The sequence below is a fragment of the Apteryx rowi genome, unplaced genomic scaffold (assembly GCF_003343035.1).
Source record: "Apteryx rowi isolate R43461 unplaced genomic scaffold, aptRow1 scaffold_40, whole genome shotgun sequence".
NCBI lineage: Eukaryota > Metazoa > Chordata > Aves > Apterygiformes > Apterygidae > Apteryx > Apteryx rowi.
In genome coordinates this window covers 3,763,260-3,785,633 of record NW_020450530.1, presented here as the reverse complement: position 1 = coordinate 3,785,633, position 22,374 = coordinate 3,763,260, and the positions used below count along the sequence as shown (strand labels likewise).

The 22,374-nt window shown below is 38.6% G+C and overlaps 1 protein-coding gene across 1 annotated transcript in view; it reads left to right on the top strand.

Annotated features, from left to right (window-relative positions):
• The window catches only part of MED13L (mediator complex subunit 13 like), a 207,120-nt gene that overhangs the window by 91,414 nt on the left and 93,332 nt on the right, over positions 1-22,374 (top strand). Inside the window, exons 3-4 of the mRNA XM_026075278.1 lie at positions 9,979-10,063; positions 14,647-14,730. Coding sequence (XP_025931063.1) covers positions 9,979-10,063; positions 14,647-14,730 — 169 coding nt within the window. The remainder of the gene's footprint in view (positions 1-9,978; positions 10,064-14,646; positions 14,731-22,374) is intronic.

The window sequence follows — 22,374 nt, the reverse complement described above, 5'->3', positions numbered from 1 at the left end:
AGAAGCAAATGTGTTCAGTCAACTCTTGTTGAAGATTGCAGAAAGCAGTAAGAAGAAAACTTATCTTAATGTTCTGCATATAATGAAATTAATGGTGTGGTTCACATTTAAGCTCCTTAGATGGTATACATTTGCAGTATGGGATGCATGTTTAAAACAGGAATCTGCTATAAAAATATTTTCCAGTGTTCCTTAGTTGAGTTTAAATCATGTTTTGTCAGAACATGGCATTTCAACTAACTTAAGGAAAAGAAAACTTCCTAATGAAAATTGCTATTTCTATAAGTATGAGATTGAAAAATAAAATGAAATAATAGTCTGGGGGTTGCAAGTAATTCAGAGACTGCAGAATGGCACAGTAGGAAAAGAAAGTGTAAAACGAGGGAAAAAAATTATTGATGTTTGCAGAAGAGTAAACTCAAATTTTAAGTAATGGAAGATAACTACTAGGTTAAAGAAGCATACAGCTGAGATGGAAATTATTTTTTTCTCTTCTACAAAGTGCAAGCTAGCTGGGTGGAAGGAAGCGAGAAGTGATCGTGGAGGCCTCGGGGAAGGTTACAGCTATGAATTTCTCTATAAACGCAACTTTGCTTTGGAGATCTTACGTATTTCTTCCATTTAAAATATTGATGGATCAATTAAAAACTGCGGTAGCCTGCAAGCACATTGCAAAGCAGAAAAAAGAGAAAAAAAAGCTGTGCCTTCCTTTAAGATGATTGTAGTTTTCGCCTGTCCGTACCCGTGCCCGTTGTGCCCGGACTGCGTTAGGCTCCGTGGAGCGTCGGCAGTGGAAGGCAGCGAGACGCAGGGCCCGTGCTGCCACCCCGGGCGTGTCAAACGAATCGCGGTTCCCTGCTCGGCCGGTCACGCTGCAGAGCGCCCCGGCCAGCGCCGAGCCACCTGTGAAATGCTCTTTAAGATGATGGTAGCAAGCGCAGAAGTGGCGGCGGCAGAGCGGCGCTGCCCCGGGTGCAGCCGCAGGGAGCGCGGCCAGGCCCCAGCGGCGGCCGCCCCAGCGCCGGGGCTGCACGGAGAAGGCGTTTCGGGGACCTGCCTCATCAGAAGTGCCGTTTAACGTTGTGTCGGCTCGCTGTGGCACCGTTTTTAACACAAACCCGTGCTGGAGCAGTGAAGAGGGAAGCGAGCATCCCGGCCCTGGCTCCCAAAATGATGCGGCTGCGTTCAGATCAATAATGACGTCTTGCATAGTTGGCAAGCRAGGGAAGGCTTTCGATTCCTGCTGCTTTCCAAGTATGGATTAATACGAACTGCATTTTTTCCAAGAATAATCCGTGTGTTCCACTGATGGAGTTTGGACTTGCTCTTAATTTCCTTTAGCATTTGCAGAGCCCTGGTTCCCTGGTACGTCCTCTTGCGTACGGATAGAGCTCGGGCCTCGCAGGGGCTGGGGAAGCACCCTGGGCGTGTTGACTGGGACTAACGCCGTGGCGCTTAAAAAAGAGAAATAAAGATCAACATTSTCATTGCCATTATCAGCGCAGAGAGGAAAATCTTACTGATGCAGATATAATTCAGTAATTGTCTTTTCTTTGAACTGATAAAGATCAAAAGGCGGAAGTGGGGGGGGGTTGCAGCGAACTTGTGGCATCAGGGTTTCGCTTGCTAAAACTTGGAGGTGAAAGCAATGAAAACAGGAGGAAATTAAAAAAAAAAAACAACTTGGGGACTTAGAAGAGGAAGGAAGAGAATAAATCCCAAACTGGGATAATAGACAGTTTCCTGGAATTAGGAAACATATTCTTTTTTTCTTCTTTGAAATTTTTGGGTTACTTCTGTGTTCTTTTGATAATCCAATTTTTAATGCCCTTACATGAGAGAGTTGAAGAAGGGAATGCGATGTAAAGGAGAGTGAAAAGTTCAGAGAAGTGGGAGGAAACGCTGAAAACTCCCTGGAGTAAACTTATGAAAGTACTTCTTTCTTAATGGCRTCATTATCCCTGGACACTTTAAAGAGCAAGATGGTGAAAATCTTTCCAAACTTCTGCTCCTTTTTCCTCTATGGTCAGGTTCCTTTTGGCTGGTTTTCAGCTATAGGAAGTGCCCCTGCAAACAAATATGAAATAGATTGAAATTGAAAACTAGTTTAAAAAAAAAAAACAAAAAACAAAAAACAAAACCCAAACCCACAGGGAGATCGATGATCTGGGACAGGTTCTAAATCAGATTTCTGCAGAATTTTCTGCACTCTGTTCTACACCGCAAACAACTTCCCACTTTAATGTAGAAACATTATAAAGCTATAAAAAAAAATCTGTGCCATATTTGTGTTCATTTTACTCCTGAGAAAGAASCAGTGATCGTAAAAGGCATTCAATGCAAAAACCACACAGCAAACTTAACTATTTTATTTGGAATCATTTACATCTCTTAAGCGAGCTGCTYAGCTCTGTGGAACAGCTAATTTTGCATTCCTCCATAAAAAGCAGACTTGAACTATAATTACACAGTAGTGTTTATACTAATTTCATAGATATTTATTTTGGTTTTGGAGAAGTTAGGCAGATGTTACTCCTTTTTTATATGTGTGTGTGTGTGTGTGTGTGTATATGTATATAATTTTTTTTAAAGTAAATTTCCAAAGAACCAGAAGTAAGTATTTTTTTGGACCAAATTGTCTCTCGTGTCCTTTAAAACATTACATAATTACCTGACCTTGAGTAAATCTCAGCGTGATGATCGGAGATGCGGTGCTGGGCAATGAAAAATCAAGGACGACTGTGCAGTAGTAGCGGAGGTTGAGGATGGGATGGGAAGAGGGAAGGAATGTAACATTTGCAAATGTAAGCTTAAAAAAAAAAAAGGATTTTGGACATAATGAGAGCAAGGAAGTGATAAAAGTCACGTTTTCGGTAGTGCTAACATAATCTAAGTGCAGCTACTCACCTACCGTCTGCTTCACAAATAAATAGCAATTATGCACGTTTCTGTTGCAGTGTGCAGCGACTAAGGCGCCGTTCTGTCCCTGTGATACTCAGCAGCTGCTGCTGCCTTTGAAGCTTTTATTTATCTGATTCTGAAGCGCAACCATTTTAGCTTCGTTGTCCACTGTGCTTGAAAGATGTAGATTTTATATAGAAAACTGCAGTCCGTTGAGAAGGGAACTTCTTCATGTGCGAGCAGCAATCTTCTGTAATAGCCTGCATTAATATTCTGATTTCCCTGGAACTGGTGTGAGATTCCTGCCGTTAAGGATCCCTTGGTTGGACATCAACYGTGAAACGTTTCTGTGCGGGTACGGTGCGTGTTTTCGGAGCTTCGCATCACCTCTGTTTGCAAATAGGTGGAAACTAATGGACTGTTCTGGTGAGCTTTCTTCTTCTGTATTAGTTCTTTTTTGGCTGATGACTTGGCTGGGAGATGGAGAGCCAAGATGAATTCTCAGTACTGTTAGAGTAAGCAATGCGATTTCCCTACAATCATAAGCAGCGCGAGGAAATTAGGTCTCTAAGTGGGTTGAATCTGATTTAGTAATAAGTCAATTTAATCTCTAATGACTTCAAACACAGATTTTACAAGGTGATCAATGGCAGTATAACAATGATTGATCAATAGCATTGCATTTAATTGGATTTTTGTGGGTATAATATAGTATTTCAAAATTAATGTACCATTGCATTGCTTTGTTACTTTTTTAACTCAATTTTTTTTTAGAGAGAAACGATGCTTCAAAATGCTGATTAGTCTTTGAAATACTGTTTTGGGGGCACAGTTAATAAAAATTAAAATGAAAAATTAAATGCTTGCTTTTAGTAATTGAATTTCTGATTTTGTTTGAGTTACTTGGCAGTGTGTATTTAAAAAAAAACAAACCTATCCTCCATTAAAAAAAAAAACCTGCATTCTTCATCTTTCATGGTAAAGAGGAGGTAAAATATCAAAGAGTAAAAATGAACGTATATAGGGCTCTGATTATGAATCCGAAGCGGCTGAGCAGCTCCCCTTCCTTGGCAGTTTGACACAGTAATCTTCCCTTGAAGTAATCGCCTTGTCCCATGCGTCTTGCTTTAATCTATCAGTCTTTCTGCAGCGTGCAGCCAGAAATTGATTTTCAGTAATTTTAATGGCTGCATAACTGGTCCTGTCCCCGAGTGTTTTTTTATATTTGCAGTGGCCAATGTGGTTCCCCAACTCGGCGTTCTGGATAATAGGTTTCATTAGTTTTGATGCCTGAGGTAAAAAAAGCCATAGGTGGGAATAAAGACGGGTTTTTGATGTCTAGACGTTCATTTTGGCTGTTGCTGCAATATGATACATAAAAAGGAAATATGTAACATAGCTCTGAGGAAAGATGTATTCTTTGAAACTAATTCTGCTTTTAAACTGCCTAAGACAGCGTGACCTGAATTATTAAAATGTGGGTGGCCGGATTTCTTCAAGCTGTAACTATCCCTGCCATGCCAACCCAGTCTAAACTTCCTTTCTCCTCCTCTTTTCTCTTTCTTTTAAGTGAAATACGTCAGTTTGGTCATGGAAGCAGGACAGATATTGTATCATCTTTGCGGTGTCTCTGCTGGGGGACCTAAAATTATTGAAGTATCTGCTTTGATATTTTGCTGGGACTTTGGCTCCTTGAAATTTTTATAATGGCTCTTTTTTGAAAACATGGCTGGCTTCAGAAAAATTGTTGGATATACACACTTGTAAGACCTTAATGTCTCTGATTTGAAAATCAATGGAAAAAAAACCCATCATACCCCAGACCGATGACACTGCTCAGTAATGTATGTTAAAACGATAAATTTACAGTAGAAGTCTAGATTATTCTAGTTGCATCTCATTATCTTAAAATCTGATCTGTAAGGGGGGATTTAAAAATGAGTGCAAGTGTTGTGTTCATTTTTGGAGCTGATGAAAACAAAACGGTAGCAAACGCATTTAAAACCTCTRAATGGAAAAACGATCGATGAATTCCTTTTCTGCGTGGAGACTAGCAGTGATGTTCAGCACCTCAGTGCGCTCTTCTGTGCTACGTGCACYGCACCGTATTCTTTTCAGGTGTTATAAGCAAAAGGTTTTTTAATTTATTTCTGTATGCAGTGCATCTTGGATAATGGTAATATGCCTATTGCCATACTCAACTGTAACAGTGGCTTTTACTGCAGAGCACCTTTGTGAGCTTACGCAGAATTATTCTTTGTCATTGTAACCATTAAAAAATTAAAGCAATGTTTTATCAACTGTGCACTGAAAATTTTAATAGATACTTGTATTTTCATTTTCTTTTATRGATTGTAGCAATGGTGCCTCTTTACATAAGGGAACAGACTGTTCTTGTATGAAATCAGCTATCTCAAATCACTTTCTTCTTTGAAGAAACTGAAAATTTCACACTTTCTTTAAATCCATATGCTTCTTTAGCTCTCTCCATCTCCGCTAGATTTAAGGAAAGAATACTAAGAATGATCTACCATTAGATGTAGTAAGGGCAATTAGACTGAGCATCACAACTGATAGCAGTTAATAGGATTCCAGTTAATGGCAGAGATGACATGACCCTATCTTAGTATTTCCTCAGAATCGAGATTTTTAGAGATAGAGTAAAAATAGATTGAGTTGTTAATTTTGAGATGTGATTTTTATTTTATTATTATTATTTTTTTAAATGTCTAGTAGTTAGTTACTTTTGATGAGAAATGTAGTGCTAAGGTCACTTCTTTACTAAAAGACAAATGGTAAGAAGGGGATAAACTTTATTGTCTGTTTTACAAGAAAGTGAAGGTTATTTACAGTTGTCATCCTCGACTACTCCGCTGTCCGAAACATGCAGCAGCGTGGATAAGGCAGGTAGGATATGAACATTCACTTGCAGGTTTTACAGAGGGGACCCTTGTGCTGATAGTGAATTGGGGACCCTCGCAGGTGGTGCTTGCAAGGGGCTCCTGCGGCTCACCGAGCCTGACAGCCCACTCCAGGTGGGACTGTCACAAACACCAAAGTACATTAGTGATGGCTTTGTCTAGCCAGCCCCTAAAAATGGGTGACCCTGAACATAATTCAGGGGTTAGGGTGGACAAGCAATGTAGAAATTAAAATTGGAAGTGATGAGTAGGCGTCAGGAGTTAATTTTTTGCCAAGGTGGTAACTAAACACTAGCTGTTGTTCTGATATTCTCACTTTTGTTAAAGTGTTGGAAAAAATAATATGTTTAAGACAGCGATAGTTGTCACTGAAGCTGTAGAAAATGACACGGAGACTTGAGAGATTGGTCTGTTCCACCTGACTGACGTGGTCAATCCTGTCTTTAGGGCAGCAACAGTTTGGAAGTTTTCTCCCATCTACTTTGCTTCTTCTCCAAACCTCRTTTCCTCTGATTTCCGTGGAATAAAAAGTAGCTACCTGCTCTGTTCTACTTCTCTTACTAAAAATGAGCCTTTACTTGATGGTTGCCCTAGAATTGTTCTGAAGAGGTGGCTTCCACAGCTGTGGTGTGGTGTCACATCTGTTGTCTCTAGTAGAGYGAGCTGTTTCTACCAGCGTGGCAGAGCATACCTTCAGGACATGGTGGGGGTGCTTGGCAGAAGGGCGTTTGTGAGCCTGYGCGGCACCTGCTTTCTGTTAGCAGCGTGCTGGGAAATGTTGCCAGGCGACACTGAAAGACGGACAGGGGCTCCAGTTAAGTGTTGAGTCTTAAAAGCCTCACAAATCATTTTGTAGACAGATACAGAACAATTATTTCCCAATCTTCAGTCTCGTATAAGGTAATATTTAGAAGGAACCAAGAATTTAAAATATTCTTCAAGGTCTAAAATTTGGTTGGCATTGTTTCAGGGTGAGAAACTGTAGTTGGCAGAGATGCAGTCTAATGCTCAGGGTTTTGCCACGTTTGGTTACCGGTCACCTGTTGCACCTTAAAGCTGCAATTTGTCCCAGTTTTTTAAAGACTTTTCTTATGAAGGCTGTGGATCAGCATGCCCAAGAGCGTGGAAGAAGTGAAATTGTACTGTGATTTCCACCCCCCCCCCAATTTTTTGGCAACAGGCATGTGCACATACATTGTACTCTCACTTGTCAGGTGAATGTTTTAGTAGGATAAAGAAGTATTAGGGGTAATTACAATAAGTATAGTGCATTAAGGTATCTGAGAATCAAAGGCATTATTTATTACAGGAAAATGGTTATGAAGGTGGCTTGTGAACTGAGGGTAGGCTTAGAGTAACAACTTAGTAGGGAAAGTTTTATTTCTATTTCACATGTAATTTATGTGAACGCCAAATAACCAAAAGCTGACTTGGAAACGTAGAGTATTGAGGGATGATGCCACTTGAGGCTTCCCCCTTTTCCCCGTTTCACTCGGTTGCTGCTCCTCAGCCAGTCTGATCTCGCTAGCAGCCAAGGGACCTCACCTCATGGTGGAGGTTCCCRGCGGTGGCATTGTTGTTCCCTGCTTTTCCTAGCCCATGGGACACACTCCCTTCACTGCCCTTCCTTCTCCAGAGCCCAGGGGGAGTGCTGCCAGCTTCAACTCCCTCTTTTTCTGTCCCTTTTGCAAGGTAGAGGGGCTTCGGTTGGTGGAAGAAGAGTATCAGGGCCATAGAGCCCAAAGAGGAGCTGTACCAGGCAGGGCTACTCTGCAGGGCCAAAGAATACCTGGAGTACCCAGAACCTAATGAATTTGCTATTAATATTCTGTAGAGTTAATATCATAGAAACAGTGTAAAGCGGTATGGCCTGCTCTTATTTCCTCTGGAATCAATGACAAAATTATATTTACAGAAAATAGTTTCAAGAGATATTAAGAGCTATTTCTGTAATTGGGTCCCATTAGTTGTGCATACGGTGGAACAGAAGAAAAGAGGGGTAGTGAGTTATGACTGAAAAGAGCATAACTGGGGAGGTTTCCTATAAAAACATGGAATGGGCTCTTATTTCTGTCCTTTTGGAAGGAAGGAAAGGAAATAATTATGATTTTTTTTTCACTTTGAGCAATATACTATAGAATTATTCTGTAGCATCTCTCTCATGTTAATTAAAAAAAAAAAAACGGCAATTTCAGCCATACTTTTTTGTTGTTCATAAGGCGATAGTGGGGAAAAATTTCTTTGGGCGTGTTATATCTTTTATAGTGCTCTCAGATACTCATCACAATAATATTTTGCAAAAAGGTCATTTTCTGTGGCTGTTATGACAATATGCAAAGKGGTTTACTCTGCCAATTCTTAATTCTTAATTAAAGCTGCAGTGTCATCCTGTGTCTTAGTAGACAGAATTTCAATATTGGGGAGAGATTTTATAATTCCCCCATCATTAGGTGCCAGGCTGTACTAGTCACGGGGCATTTTTTAAGGTGGCAGGAGTTCTGATGCTTATAGAAATTATTCATCAACAGTTCTGAAAATCCCCTGAGATTCTGATGTTTCTTAGTAATACTGTTTTAAAAGTGAAATTGAGGCYGTGTGAAGTTCTGTCTGGTGAACAGCTATGGCGTGTTACATATTTAGTATCACTAAGCCTTTACAAACATGAAAAGGGCCTTTACTGGTTTTTAAAGGGAAAGATGGCTCATGTTTTGCTCAAAAGTACAAGTCTGGGGTTTGGGGGKTTTTTTTGCTTCTGTTTTCTTCTGAGAAAGTAATTTTGCCATTCAATAAGGTGATTCAGGTACTAGAACCTTGGTTTATTCATCCTGTAAAAGGAGAGAGATGCAATATTAGCATATCATAACCTTACATGTTCAAAAAACATGCGCCTCTGAGATTTTTTTTTTTACTTTATAGGTTTGGGGAGAAGCAGCAGAGGAATGATCAACACTAGGTTGTGAGGCTTTGAGGCTGTATTTGAACACTGTTGGCAAAAGCACATAACAGAAAGCACAGACTCCTTAGAAGCTTTTCTTTAAACGTGACTTAAACTATACTAAGTGATGTCTGCCTGACAGGCATGCTGTTGGAAGGCGTCAGCCTCTAAATTGGCCGGGGAGGGGTGTTAAGTTTTTGTTTTTGTTTTTTCCCCCCTGCATTTGTACAGGTCTGCTGAGTATTCCTCTTATTCCAGACTTGAACTGATGAAACTTAGTCAATTCACAAATTCTTATTCCTTGACAAAAATTATTTAATCATCTCTTATAACTCTGCACCTGCAATTAAATGTTTGTTGCAGCCAGGAGAGGTGGAGCGTGTATATAGGCAAACCAAAAAATGGTTTTACTCTTGGTAGCTTAGAGTCCAACAGCAACGGAGGTAAGACAGCGGGTATTTTTGAGGGTTGCGTATCATTGCGATACACATGCAGGTGGCTGGCTCATGCTGCAGTCCAAGTTCTCACATCTTCTTTGCACATGTGGTGGCTATACTTTAATACTTTAATACCGTTTGCAGCACATGTGTAGTGAATAGCTTTGTTTACTTTCTTTGCAGTTCTGATTTTGAGTTTTCTGTTTTGATTTTAGAATAAAAAACATACTGATGTGTGTTTTCATTGCAATAGTTTCAGTTAGTACACTGGAGGAACTTCACTTAAGTTACTCTAAAATACTTTTAAGCCATTTTGTGTGACAGGGAGAGGTTCGGGATAGTTGTTTAATGTTAATTTTAAGTTATGTAAATTGATTTTACATCTTTAATGATTTACTGGTTTTTCTGATTGTCCACATCTGGGGATACGTTTTAAAAGCTCGATCAGCAGTGATGGAAAAGAATGGTGATGAGTGGACCTTGCCCGCTCCCTCCCAAATACATTTCTGATTCATGCTTTAATTTTGAATACTTTATTATCTACAGATGTGCTTGTTTCTTTTGCAGATGTGTGTTTTTTCTTATTTTTTATCATTTAAATTCAAAGTCGGTTTCCTCAGTGATTGAAGATCAAATTTACTTTGGTAATATACCTGATAGTTGAAATAATTTTATGAAACATGCTATTGTTGAAAATTCAAACTGTTGGAGTTGTCTTTAGTTTAAATGTCTGAACTGTCCTATTTTGGGCATGTTGACATTTTGTGTTTTGTTTTTCTTGTAGTGGTGGAAGAAGGACTGTGGGAGAATGGACTTTCCTATGAGTGTAGGACCCTGCTCTTCAAGGCAATTCATAATCTTCTGGAAAGGTAAGAAAAACTCTTGCACTCAAATATTGCATTCTGATATTTAAAATAATGCATGACAGGTATAGACCATTTGTATTGTTTTTGATCATAAAATAATTTTTTTTAGAGTTAGAACTTTAATGCAAGAAACAAAGGATTGGGATGAATCTCTTAAGTCATTGAACATGCTAATTTATCATAAAGCACCGTGTCAAGTGGTCAACTTATGCAGATGAATGAAACACTCAAAGTCTTTCCTTTTTATTTTATTTTATTTTTTTGCTTGCATCATTCTTGTTGAGGAGCTGTTTCAAAAATGTTAAAGTTTTTACTTTCCTGGAGTACTTAGAGATAGTAATTATATCTGACCCCTAATCCCCCTGATGAGGTTAAAAAGTATGTATCGTAACAGATAATACTAAAAGATCTTAATTCTGTTCTTCCAGTCATTTAGTTAGATCCACATTACAGTTTGACTGGATTTGTTCCTGTCTCTCTGGCCCAATGTATCCTCGTATTGCCTTCTTTCATCTTGATCATATATATGGCTTGACTGTATAGTTATCCTGTGATTAGTTAATACACTTAGATCTTTTTCTTTAAAGGCTATCAACTCTTAAGCTTGCTATTTTGTTACTAGCCCACCAGTGTATGACTTAGCATCTTGGACTATTACGTTTTATTCCTTCTCTTCATCCATAGTTCTCCAGGTCACCACCACCTTTCTGTGTTATATTTCAGCTCTTCTTTCTGTTTTTATTTCAGCTCTTCTAGATTTACTAGTTATCAGATTTACATTATGTTCATGAGGCGATGTTTCCATGAGTGTAACTGGCCCTTGACTAGTAGTTAGCTGCTCATACCTGCTAGCAAGTCAGGTTTGAATGGCAGCTACCTGCATGTAGAGAGATACAAGCTGTTACGCTTTCCATTTGTTATTTCATCAGTCTTTTTAGGGGATTTTTACCTAGGTAATAGACAATAAAAATACAAGGCAATAAAATAGGCAATAAAAACACAAGAATTAAATTCTCAGTCTAGAATGTTCACTTAGTTCTTTTGTTTGCAATGCATAAATGAAAAAGATATTTCACATGTATTTCTTAACCAGTGATACCCAGCCAGCTGGCTTTTAAATGTGACTACTAGCGAATACTGTTATTCATTGGGTCTTTTGAAGCTTGTGAATGACGAATTGTTTTAAAAATAAATAATTGAACTGAAATCGGTGGCGGAGTTGGTAAATTGTTCTGTCCAGCTTTGATTGAAAAGTCTTCTAAGCTTTTTCCTTCAAAAGTCTTTGAAATGCAGTTGGATGATGCACAGTACCAGGTGTTTTTTTTTCGAGTGTGATTTCACGTCACCTCCAACCMACCCAAGACCTGCCACAGCCTCGACCTCCCGCCCTCGGACGTGAGGTTCCCACCCTGCTCCTGCTCCTGCCCAGGCTGAGGCGGCACCGAGGTGGTTCGGGTCGCTCCTCCGGCTGCAGGCTGATAGCTTGGCATGGGGYTGGCTCCATGGTCCTGGGAGTCCTAGTGCTGCCAGCGAGAAGGGGGGGAAATATGGGGAGGGGGCAGAAAAACCTGTAGTAACCTGGCTTTAAATTAACATAAGCTACTGTGGAGTCGCACCTTCAAGAGGACGTTTATTTTATAAGTTTTTTGATGAAGTAGTTGTCGAGGCTACTCTATGAATCTAATGACAGTTTACTGAATGTCTGTCTACCTGATTTCCACAATATTGCAGTTGAGCTTATTGTAAAGCCTCCAATCTCTTTTTTTTATTGCTTTTTGTTTGCCATGCCAAATCTTACCGTAACGCCATAATTATTTTATGACAAATGACAGAAGTCTGCCGACTTCCACACCCCGTGTAGACGTAACCCTCAGTTTGGTCTCTCAGAGCGGTTCAGAGGCCTCGTTCCTGAGGATTTGTCTGTGCGTTACCAGCCGGCTGGCGCTGGGCTGGGGCTGGGGCTGGGGCGGAGGGAGGGGCTGTTCTGGGTGGGGCTGCAGGCCGCTGCCACCGACCAGTCGCAGCTGGTTCCGGCCGGTTCCGGCCGGCTCTGAACCCGCCAGCAGCCCGGCTGCCCTCAGGGCAGCCCGCGGCGCTGGCGGGAGGAGTACGGCTCGGGAGGAAAGCGCGGCAGCGTTTAGTTCTTCATGTTCTCTTTTTCTCTTAACGCCTGAATCGGTGATCAGAACTCTGTGTTAATTGACAGTAAATTAAATTAAGTAGAAATTTCCCGAGTCGAGACTGTTGTGCCAATGTCAGAGTACGAAGAAACCATTTAGAAGGTGTTAAAAGTTCTGAGGAATTAATTCTGAAAATATCACTGTACTCTTTCATAATCGTTAGCATGCCCTCATCGAGTCACTTTTTTTTTTTAAAGTAAAATCAGAAATACAAGAGCTCGGTGAAATTTTCAAGCAGCTGTATTGCTTAGGAAGAAAATAACACTCAGCCTTAAGCAGAGAAAAGAGCCAAGGAGTTAGAATTTGTCCCAATTTCATATGATTAAATAACTGCCTTTAAATGTTTACTCGTTTGGGGGTTTATGCCCAGCATTTTTTACTCAAGGTCATTGTTAGAAATTACTGTTAAATGTTCTGGTTACTATTGAGTGATTGCACAGCAAAAATAATGCAAACATCTGTCATTACTTGTTCGCTCAGCTGAACCCCTGAGGTCCATGCTTCTGTGATCACGTTTTACAGTTCATATAGGATTACACCTTAGTTAACCTGAGATTTAGTTTAACATATGAGGGAGTGGCTGATTTTTAAGGCCAAGACTACCCATGACGACTTTTTGCTGGGAAATTAGCTAGAGGCAGTTGTTTTTTCTATGCTGGTAGGATCCTACCATCATGTAGACCTGATGATGTGGCATAAAAGTATKTTTTGCTAGTGTAGATTATTTTCTTTGGGGATCTGATGTAAACACTACAGACTTTTGTCTTTATAAAGRGTGCTGACACTAAAAGACTTTCTTAGGTAGCAATTTCTTTCTAGGGGAAACTCTTGCAGCAAAAGCATGCTTTTTTTCATCAGCACAAGAGCAGTGTGTTTTGTTGTCTGCTGTTTTAGCTTCCAAATTCAGTTTAAGATATTGGTATAAGCTTGATAGCAACCAACTCAAAAACAAACTAACAGAAATATCCCTTCTTCCCATATATTCCAGTTGAGCAGGAATCTTTTTGCTTTACATGAGAAAGTGCTTTTGGTAGAACTTTCTTCAGCCTAACTTTAACTTTGGAAAGCCCTGCCAAGTTTATACAGAAAAACTAGGAAAATATTAGTATCCACATTGTCTCATCCACTTCCCGTTTATCCGTTCTAGGTATGCTTTTGAAGTATGGATCATGCAGTTTTTCTAAGCTTTGCAGAATGTACTCTTCCAGAAGATTAATGTGGTTTTTTGGCTGTTCTCTAGCAACCACTGTAGAAATAAACTGTTGGAAAACAGAAGAGTGGAGAAGCATAGTTTTTCCACCCAACAAATGAAATACTGGTTAGATCTGAAACGAACAGGGAAAGCTGTGTTACACTGGGAATCTCCTAACCTTCTGTGATCTTTTTCATACCTCGAATATTGCTTGTAATCCATAATCATGTTGTAATAGAAACCACTAGCAACAAACAACCAGTTTTTCAAAATTTAGGAAAAACAGCTTGTATCTTACTAAAAAGTAGGCTTTAATAACAAATTTCTGTACAAGATCCTTTGGGAAGTATGTTCAACTGCRTGTTTAATGTATGAAACATTTAAATTGTGTGGATGTGATACTAGTCTGATTCATCTGTACAGGTGGGCTTGGAAGGCTTCAAACACTACTTCAACTTGTCAGCCTAAATTGATTATTGATCACTGTATGTGTCCTCACGGCTTTTTTAAAGCCACAGGACCTATTGCTTCCCTAAAGAAATTGTGCACCTCTAATGGGACCACAGAATATGGATAATTTATTGCCCTAAGTTTAGTGGTGTGAGAATATTTTCATTAAAGAGAGGTTTTATGAAAGAGGAAACAGTAATTATGTAAGTTCTAACACTTGAAATCAAGCTATGGATCATGTGAAAAGAAAAGTTGTTAACTATTAATTTTTAGTTAATATAATTTCCTGTAATTCATATACCATTAGAAGTTTATACTGTATCATTTATACGCCAAGCATACAGGAATGCATACTCTTTACCATGAAGTCTCAGAGAAATGCTCTATAGAAAAGGCTTTCTCTGTGTAAACCTCAATTTGTAAGCTATAAATCATCTTTATTCAAGAAAAGGGGTTTGAAAAACAGATCATTCAGCACAAAGAATAGCTTAAAGAGGAAAAGATTTTTGTCAGAGTTGGCTGTGGGGGGGGAATGTATATGTGAAGATCAGCATCGCTGACAGCACCATGAGTGATTTTTCCAAGGCTATAGTGGGACAATATAAAGTGGCAAAGGTGTATAGAACTATGAACCCAGAAGCTACAAAGTTGATTTCAATATGGTGGAAATTCAGCTGTTTAATCTCAAATTTATTGTCTTCAAAGATTCCTTTTAATTAAATCTTCAGATGTAACTAGTGATTGTTGCTGTAATTATTTTCTAGGTGCTTGATGGATAAAAACTTTGTAAGAATTGGAAAATGGTTCATAAGACCCTATGACAAGGATGAGAAGCCCGTTAATAAAAGGTAAGGTGATTGACATTGCAAGTACTGCTCCCGTCAGTGTTGAGTTATAAGTGCTGATACTTTGTTTCTGCCTTTGGTGGTAGTTTTTCTTTATCGTGTAACAAGAGAAAAACACAGGTGCAATTTGTTCACTTCAGTAATACACAGAAAGTAATTCAGAAAATTTGCAGGTCTTGTTAGTTCTGATAATTTGAGATAGAAAGGTGAGGTGGGTATTTATGCGTTAACTCCACAGATGTGTCACATTTTTTTGGATTTCTTTTTGAATAGCATCAACTTGTTACTCTCAGAGTACAACAGAACTCCAGGTAGTCATAACAAATGAACTGAATTTCTGGACATTTAACCTAAACCTGAAATTTCAAGCAGTAAAATAAGTAGTGTATACATTTACTTATTTATCTATTTATTTAAAGATGCCAGCCTTGATATACAGTTTTCACTGATTAAGCAAGCTGACAAATGGGACCTATCTGGTTGATTAGTGTGCTTCTCTGGCAGCAGTATAACCGTGGAAAGGGGGTAACTGTCTCTACTTGCTCATCACTATTTCTTCTCCTAGCACTAAAGGTTACAATGTTCTCAGATCTTCTGGTACTTGCATTTATAGTCATCCGCTAAACAAGTTCTGTCAAAAATAATCTGAGTTGAGCTTAAACACAGATTTTCTAACAGGAATCATTTTGACAGAACTGGGTTAGGAAGTGACTAAACATGTAGTTATGCCGGAAGATGTGAAGGTAATGAGCAAGTGGAGATGAACTGAGGTGGCAACTTCTTCATCCAGCGTAGCTGCRGTCACAACAGCATGTCTGCTGGGAGCTGTAGGTACAGGTCGAAATCATTCGGTAGAGCGTATCTTTTCCCTTTCGTCTTTTTATCTCGCTGCATTGTCTTGGAACAGCAACGTCTTTTACCTCTGTTGCAGGGTAATGTTACAAACAGTTGGCTTGATTCTGTAGCAGGCTTCGTGTTAACAAGGTGATTCTAAACGATATTTGTTTGTAAGATATAATGTAGTAATTAAACATGGATATGTTTCATTTCTAAAACCGGAGAGCTCTAACTTAGCATGGGAGTTTCTGTTTGTTCACTAAGCAGGCTTCGTGTGTGTCTGTAACCTTTGTGATTTCACAGTGGCAAGAAGCCACCGAAAGGTACGCTTTCTGCACACCTCTCCCTGTCCCGGCTGTACATAGCCGCCTTCCTCCCTCCTGTTGTCTCTGCTGCTTTTCTGATCACACCAAGATCCAATTTAGTTTTCTGCAACATTAGCTCCCCAGAGCTGCACAAGAAGTAGCATGATGCTAGCTGTTGGAAAAGTGAGACAGCTCCTTTCAGCATAAGCTATTTGTTTGATAAACTTGACTGCAGCCTTAGCGCACGAATTAAATGTATTTGAGAGTCTCCTGTTTGTTCCTGGTGTGCATCAATCTACAGAGCTAAAGCATCAGTTACAGTAGACAGTGTCCGTTCAAAATAACAGCGGCGCTGGCATGGAAGGTGTTACTGCTTTGGAATGGAGATATGCTGGCAGATAGTAGGTCTCGTGTCTTATTTACATGTGTGTTAGAACAAATCACTGGTGCAGGGGGGGAAATTACCTTAGTTTTTAAATGTGTATACACTATGCATGTACATGTATCTGGTCTGGAACATGTTACAAAAAACAAATTCATGTTGTACTAAAACTGTGTTTGAATTATTCCTGTTTATACATTACTGAGAGTTTACAGAGAGTTTTAGTTAATGTTGAAGAGGTTAATGTTTTCTTGTTGTTTTTTTTATTTTCTTCATGAAAGTAATTGTCACAACAAATACTATAGACGTACAACAGTTTTTAAGAGCTTTTCAGCAGAAATATTACTATGGGCCAATCTGCGATGGGTTGTTTTTTTGCTTCAGGTTGTTAATTCTTCTGGTATAAATACATTGGAGTTTACTACCACCTTTCAGTAAGATTAGTTAAGACTGCAAAAGTTGGCAATAGATTCTATTTCAGACAGTGGCAGCTAATAATGGGAGGCTTTGGGGACTAATTTATTTAGACTGTTTTATTTAATCGCTTACGCTTTTTTTTCCCCCCCCTCTCTCTCTCTGTCTCTCTCAGTATAGCACAGTAAGCTATCTTTACACAAATTAATTGATTCCCGTTAATTCCATGTAAATTATTTGTGGAATTCTTGCTTTAAGCAGCCATCTGCCATAGATAAASCAATAAGGAGCAGTTACAGGAAGAAGAGGTCAACGGACTGTTTTTAGGTATTTCAACATAGCAGCACTGTGGATAATGCCTTCAGGAGCAAAAAAAGTGATATTTTAAAAATACCTTAGCTAAACGTGTCAATATATAAAATACTAGAGACAAGTTGCAGTTACTGTTACATACAAAGGTTAGGTAGGGGACTGGGAACAGATAATCTGTGCTGAAAATGTACTTTTCTCCTTGAATGGGGAAAGACTGAGTAGACGTCATTCTGAAAAAGAAATACAAATCGTTCTGAAGTCTGCTCCCCCCCTCCCTCCGGTAAAACTGGAATAATCTCAAACATACTGAGTTACTAACTTCATTTCAGGAATATACTGCAAAGTCTTGGACTGGTGTAAACGGGGAAGGAGTAAAACTCAGGAGGCTGGTTTTCGAGGAGTAAACTGATTCAGGGCCTGTGATTTTTGTGARTGGAGAAAGGCAGGCAGACCTGTGATTTTTAGAATGAAGTCAAAGATGAAGTGGAGCATGGCAGTGGCCATGACCTACTTAGTCCTGAGATGCGAAAAGGAGATCCAGGAACAATGGATGGGTTTCTGAGGCTGTATTAGCAAAAATAGGTGGGCTGAGGCTTTGTAGTCTTTTCAGGAAGAGAGAGGGAACAGCAGAGGGAGTTACAGACAGACTGGTATGCAACTGCTTTGCTTACAGTGGGAACCAGATGCTTTTGACGGGAAATTTAGTGCAGAACTTGTGGGGTTTTCTTTCCTGAATATCGTTTTTGTTGGTAGCAATATTTAATATTATGTGTCACTTACTAAATACTAGTTCATGTTTTATTATCTGTTCTACAGCAATGTGTGCCTAAAATATGCTTCCATGATACTGCTGGAAAATGTTAGACTTGCTTATTTTTATTCACCTCTTTCTAAAGAAGATCAGTGTGTTTGAAGTTTAGAGAATTTGTCTGATAGGAAGCATTGATAATAGCTTCCATTGTTTGGTGAAAATTCATCTTCAGTCTATTCAGAATTATTTCCCAAGTTTTGTGTGGGGCTTTCTGGTTTCTGAAAGCCCTGCCGTAAAATGTGAAGCATCTTATTGGCAAAAAATTTATGAGCATCTTATCCAAGAATCTTTGGTATTTATTTTAGTGTTTCTTTTCTTGGTTTGTAGTAGAAAATTAGTAAAGAACTATGTGAAGAACTTAACCTAAGTTGTTAAGCTATTTTAAATTTGCTTAAGCATAAAGAATGGATGAAAAAATTCTTGTTCCTTTTTGTGCCTTATACAGTTGATGGGTCAACTCTTCCCCTGCCCCCACCCCCCAAGTCTATTACTTTTTTTTTTTCATATTTTGGGGGGGGGGAATGTTTTGCCAATGAAATATTTTGACATTGAGACAATGTTGCTTTTCTCATTATTAGGTGAGAGAACTTGAAAGATAGGAATGATATTTAGGTAGCCACATTACCCTCTGTGCACCTGTAACAGTGGAGATGGAAGAGTGGAAGTGCAGTTAGGCTGCAGGGAAACAAGTTCTTTGTCTAATTTCAGTTTCACATCGGGTTTTTGTTAAAGATATTGTCCCGTAAGATATTTTATAGGTACTCTTCTGGTTACAGTTCACAATTGACAATGACAGCCTCCTGTGATGCCTGATAGAGTATAGAAATTTAAAAATTATAATGAGCACATGGAATGTATGTTAATAAATAGACTGTCTTAAGCATTCATATGTCAACTCTCCCTTCTTTGGTCTAATCCAGTGAAATTTCACTGGCTTAAAAGTTCAGTCAGCACTTGATATCTGGTTTTGCTCAGTGGCTGTGCTCATTTCTTTGCAAACATCAAAATAAGGCTCTAACCAGTGCCAGTCAAAACCTGAAGACTGCAGATAATTAAGTACTACTTCTTCTTTCAGATCCTGGAAATTATAATCACCTCAGTTTCTTAGGAGTAGTCATAGAGAGAGGACTCCTTCAAGGAATATCTAGCTCAGTGATACCAAAACTGACATTCAGCATTATTGCAAGTATTGCAAGTTGCATTCATTGATTTTGTACTTGCAGCCCATTGCAATGCAGTGAGGATGTTTCAGTTAAAACAGGAGGGTTTGAATTTGAGCAAAATAAAACAAGCTATTTAAATTGTTTTAATTCTGCAAGTTTGCATATTTGTATTTTAACAACGATTAAGAAGTTTTATAGTATTGTGATAGTAAGTGTTTTTTGAAAATGTTATGTAGTATTATGCAGTATAGCTAACTAACCCCCTCATAAATGAGGAAAGACCAGGGAGAAAAATAATAAAAATGAATGTGATTTCATTTTTGAAAAGGTGTGCTTAGTCCTGACTTGTCAAAGTAAATGTGGTAGAAATACTGAGCCATAAATAGTTTTGCATATTTTTCAATAATTCTTTACACCTTTCAAAAAAGTCTTTTCTCTTTCAATTTAAGAAGAAGCTAAGTTCCCAGACAAATATTTTCTTAATTTTTCTTAAATTATGAAAGTTTTATTAATCTTTGTAAGGTTTCTTCTCATTCTTATTTATTGTTTCAGCAAAATCATACACCAAGCTACTGCATCATATCTACATGTTTTTGCACTAAATTGGCAATCTTCTGTGGGGTAAAGCTGATCTTATCTTTTTGTACTCTGGAATATCAGGTAATGTGGCCATGGGAATGCAGTCTGCATTCAGTTTAGCAGGAGGAATAGAGATAAAATACAGATTATAAAATAAGTGTGTTCATAGTCTTTCTTCAGCAAAAGCTGATATCACTGATAGTGATATGCAGAGGCAGAAGGGAGTAAAGCATCATTAATAACTTTATTTAAGAATAGTATTAAGATGATTTTGGACAATGATACTCAGGCTCTACTGTTTAAATTACCATTATCTGTAGCAGGTGTATGCTACCAGTAAATTTGGGTTCTCTTGTTTGTGTCAAACTTCAGGAATCTTATATATGAAACTGATTGAAAATGTTAGGATTGGAGGAAAAAAACATTTCAGACTGTGAGCCTTGATGTGCATTTGTTTTATTCCCAAAGTGATTTTTTTTAGATAAGTTATAAATTCTTTATTCAAGCATCTGGTGTTTTTCTTTTAATGATAAAAGTGTTTGCTAAAAGATGATAAGAAGCTTCACAGTGCATACTGTAAAACTTTCATTGTAGGTATTAACTATAGTAAGTATAGTTTGCATTATCTCTGCACAGCTCTACATTATGTAGCTGTATCCACTATGTTTTATGAATGTCCTTCAGTAAGTGAAACAAGAATCTAGATTGCTATATTTACAGCAGCTACCGTTGAGGACTGCTTTCTTCATGATATCACCGAATCTTGTCATTCTTCTTTGCTGGGGTAAAAGAATTAAAAAGATAGTGGCAAAACAACCCCAGRCATCAGGATTCTTCAGATTCCTTGACCTTTGCCAATCAAGATAAATTCCTGGGAACAATGGAAGGACTCCCTGCATGGGGTCATTGCTAAGATGTCAGGGGAGCAGTCTTTCTAGTACGCTGTATACACCCGATTCATCAAATTCAGATGGTGCTGTACAATATCTTACACAGCTGTTTGCTGAAGGCGTGGAATCAGGCCAGCCAGTTAAGGTAAAAAATGTGATGTTGATAGATGTGCTGTTAGTCATTCAGTTTTGTGATATTTTGTGTTCTGCTGATAGATGCAAGTTTTGAAATTTCATCTTTGCAAGTCTACCCTTGTCTTGATAACTGAGGTTGTATTATTGCAGTTGCCTCTCTGTATGGATGCAGCATTGTCTCAAAATGGGACTGCTGTTTACATGTAGAATGACATTTATTGCAGTATTTGTGCAGTGTGTTTTGGAGTGCCTGTCTGTCTCTGGCAGTTACAGTGTAGGTTGTGGATCCCTGACTTGATCCAGAAATTACAAAATGTGGGCAGAAAGGCATGAAGCAGAATGGTATGCAGCAGAATGGGCAAAGAACTAGGAACCTGGCATGGCAGAATCTTGGAAAAGGACATTTGTGAGCTCCAATTGTTTGGCTCCCGCTGAATTTCAAGCTTAACCAACGCAGAAGCAAGATACTACTGACAACATCTACCAGTTTGCAATGAATTCTTAGCAGAATTCTTATCCACTTCTGTCTTGAGAAAGAAAAATACCCATTGGCCCTGCTGYCTTTAAAGACTGCCTTTTTTTCCATGTGCTGTACTCCAGCCAGTTGAGATATTTGAAGTGCTGCCACTGAGTCTCACAGAGCTTTTGCAAATTTGATTTTTGTGAGGTGCCTGAGATTTGGCTTTCCTTCTTCCTTCTGAAATACTCTGAGTCTATCTATTTTCAGCATAGGGCGATAACTACCATTTCTTTGTAGGATTTTGAGGAAGCTAGGATATATGGGATGTGTGTGTTGGGATATGTGTTTCCACGTGCAACCAGTAGCCACAGTTCAGGTCATCACTTTCACCATTTTTAAGGGTATGGCTGCACTTGCTTTTGTGGATTTCTGTTTGTAATGCATATCAGTTGTCTCAAGAATTTTATAGATAAGGACTTTTTTTATTTAAGAGAACAATTTAAAGGGTTGGAATAATGTGGAATAGGGGTATACAAATGGCGACTAGTTCAAGAAAAGTATGGTTGTAAATTTCTATTGTCTCTTTCCTTTTTAAAGGTTTATTTTTATTTTCATAGTTTAAGAATGACWTGCTTATCTTAAAATATTAGTATCTTCACTACATGTAATTTGGATGCATTTGYGTGTCAGACATTGAACTGCAATAATTATATATGAAGCCTGGCTTAATCAGGACTTGGTGACCAATTAGTGAAGTCCCACTAATGTTTAAGCTCCTTTTCTCATTATACACTCACTATTGGCACAGTATGTAAAGGATAAACTAAGTGCCCCTGATGTGCTGTTAATTAGATTTGTCAGGACTCCCAGTTGTACTGTCTGCCAAACACAAGTGTTGTCACTTACTGTATCAGTAATGAGTTGACTTAAGGGCTTTTGTACATATTTAGAGGGCCTTAGTTTTGAATACTTATTCTGTTGCAACTATAACTGTATTTATAGTTTTAACTCTGCTGTACTGTATTGCAAGAACTTTCACAAAGAGCAGAAAGTGTCAGGTTTTGTGAATTTCTGAAAATCAATCTGGATTCTGTGCTTAAATAAACTGATTTAAAATCCTTGTAGATATTGGCACAAGCCTTATAGACATGAGGCATTTTGAGTTCTGGGAAAACTGTGACTGTCTATAGGATTTGTTTTGAGTTCAGTTCAGAAGTAAAACACGCTTCCTCATATTCTCAAATAAAATTGGTGACTAAAGCCAAAAAAAATTCATCAGTCTCTCAGAAAAAGGGAAAGTAAATTTCAACTGAAAAATTTTCAATTGAATTATTTCATTCAACAACAATAACTTTTTCA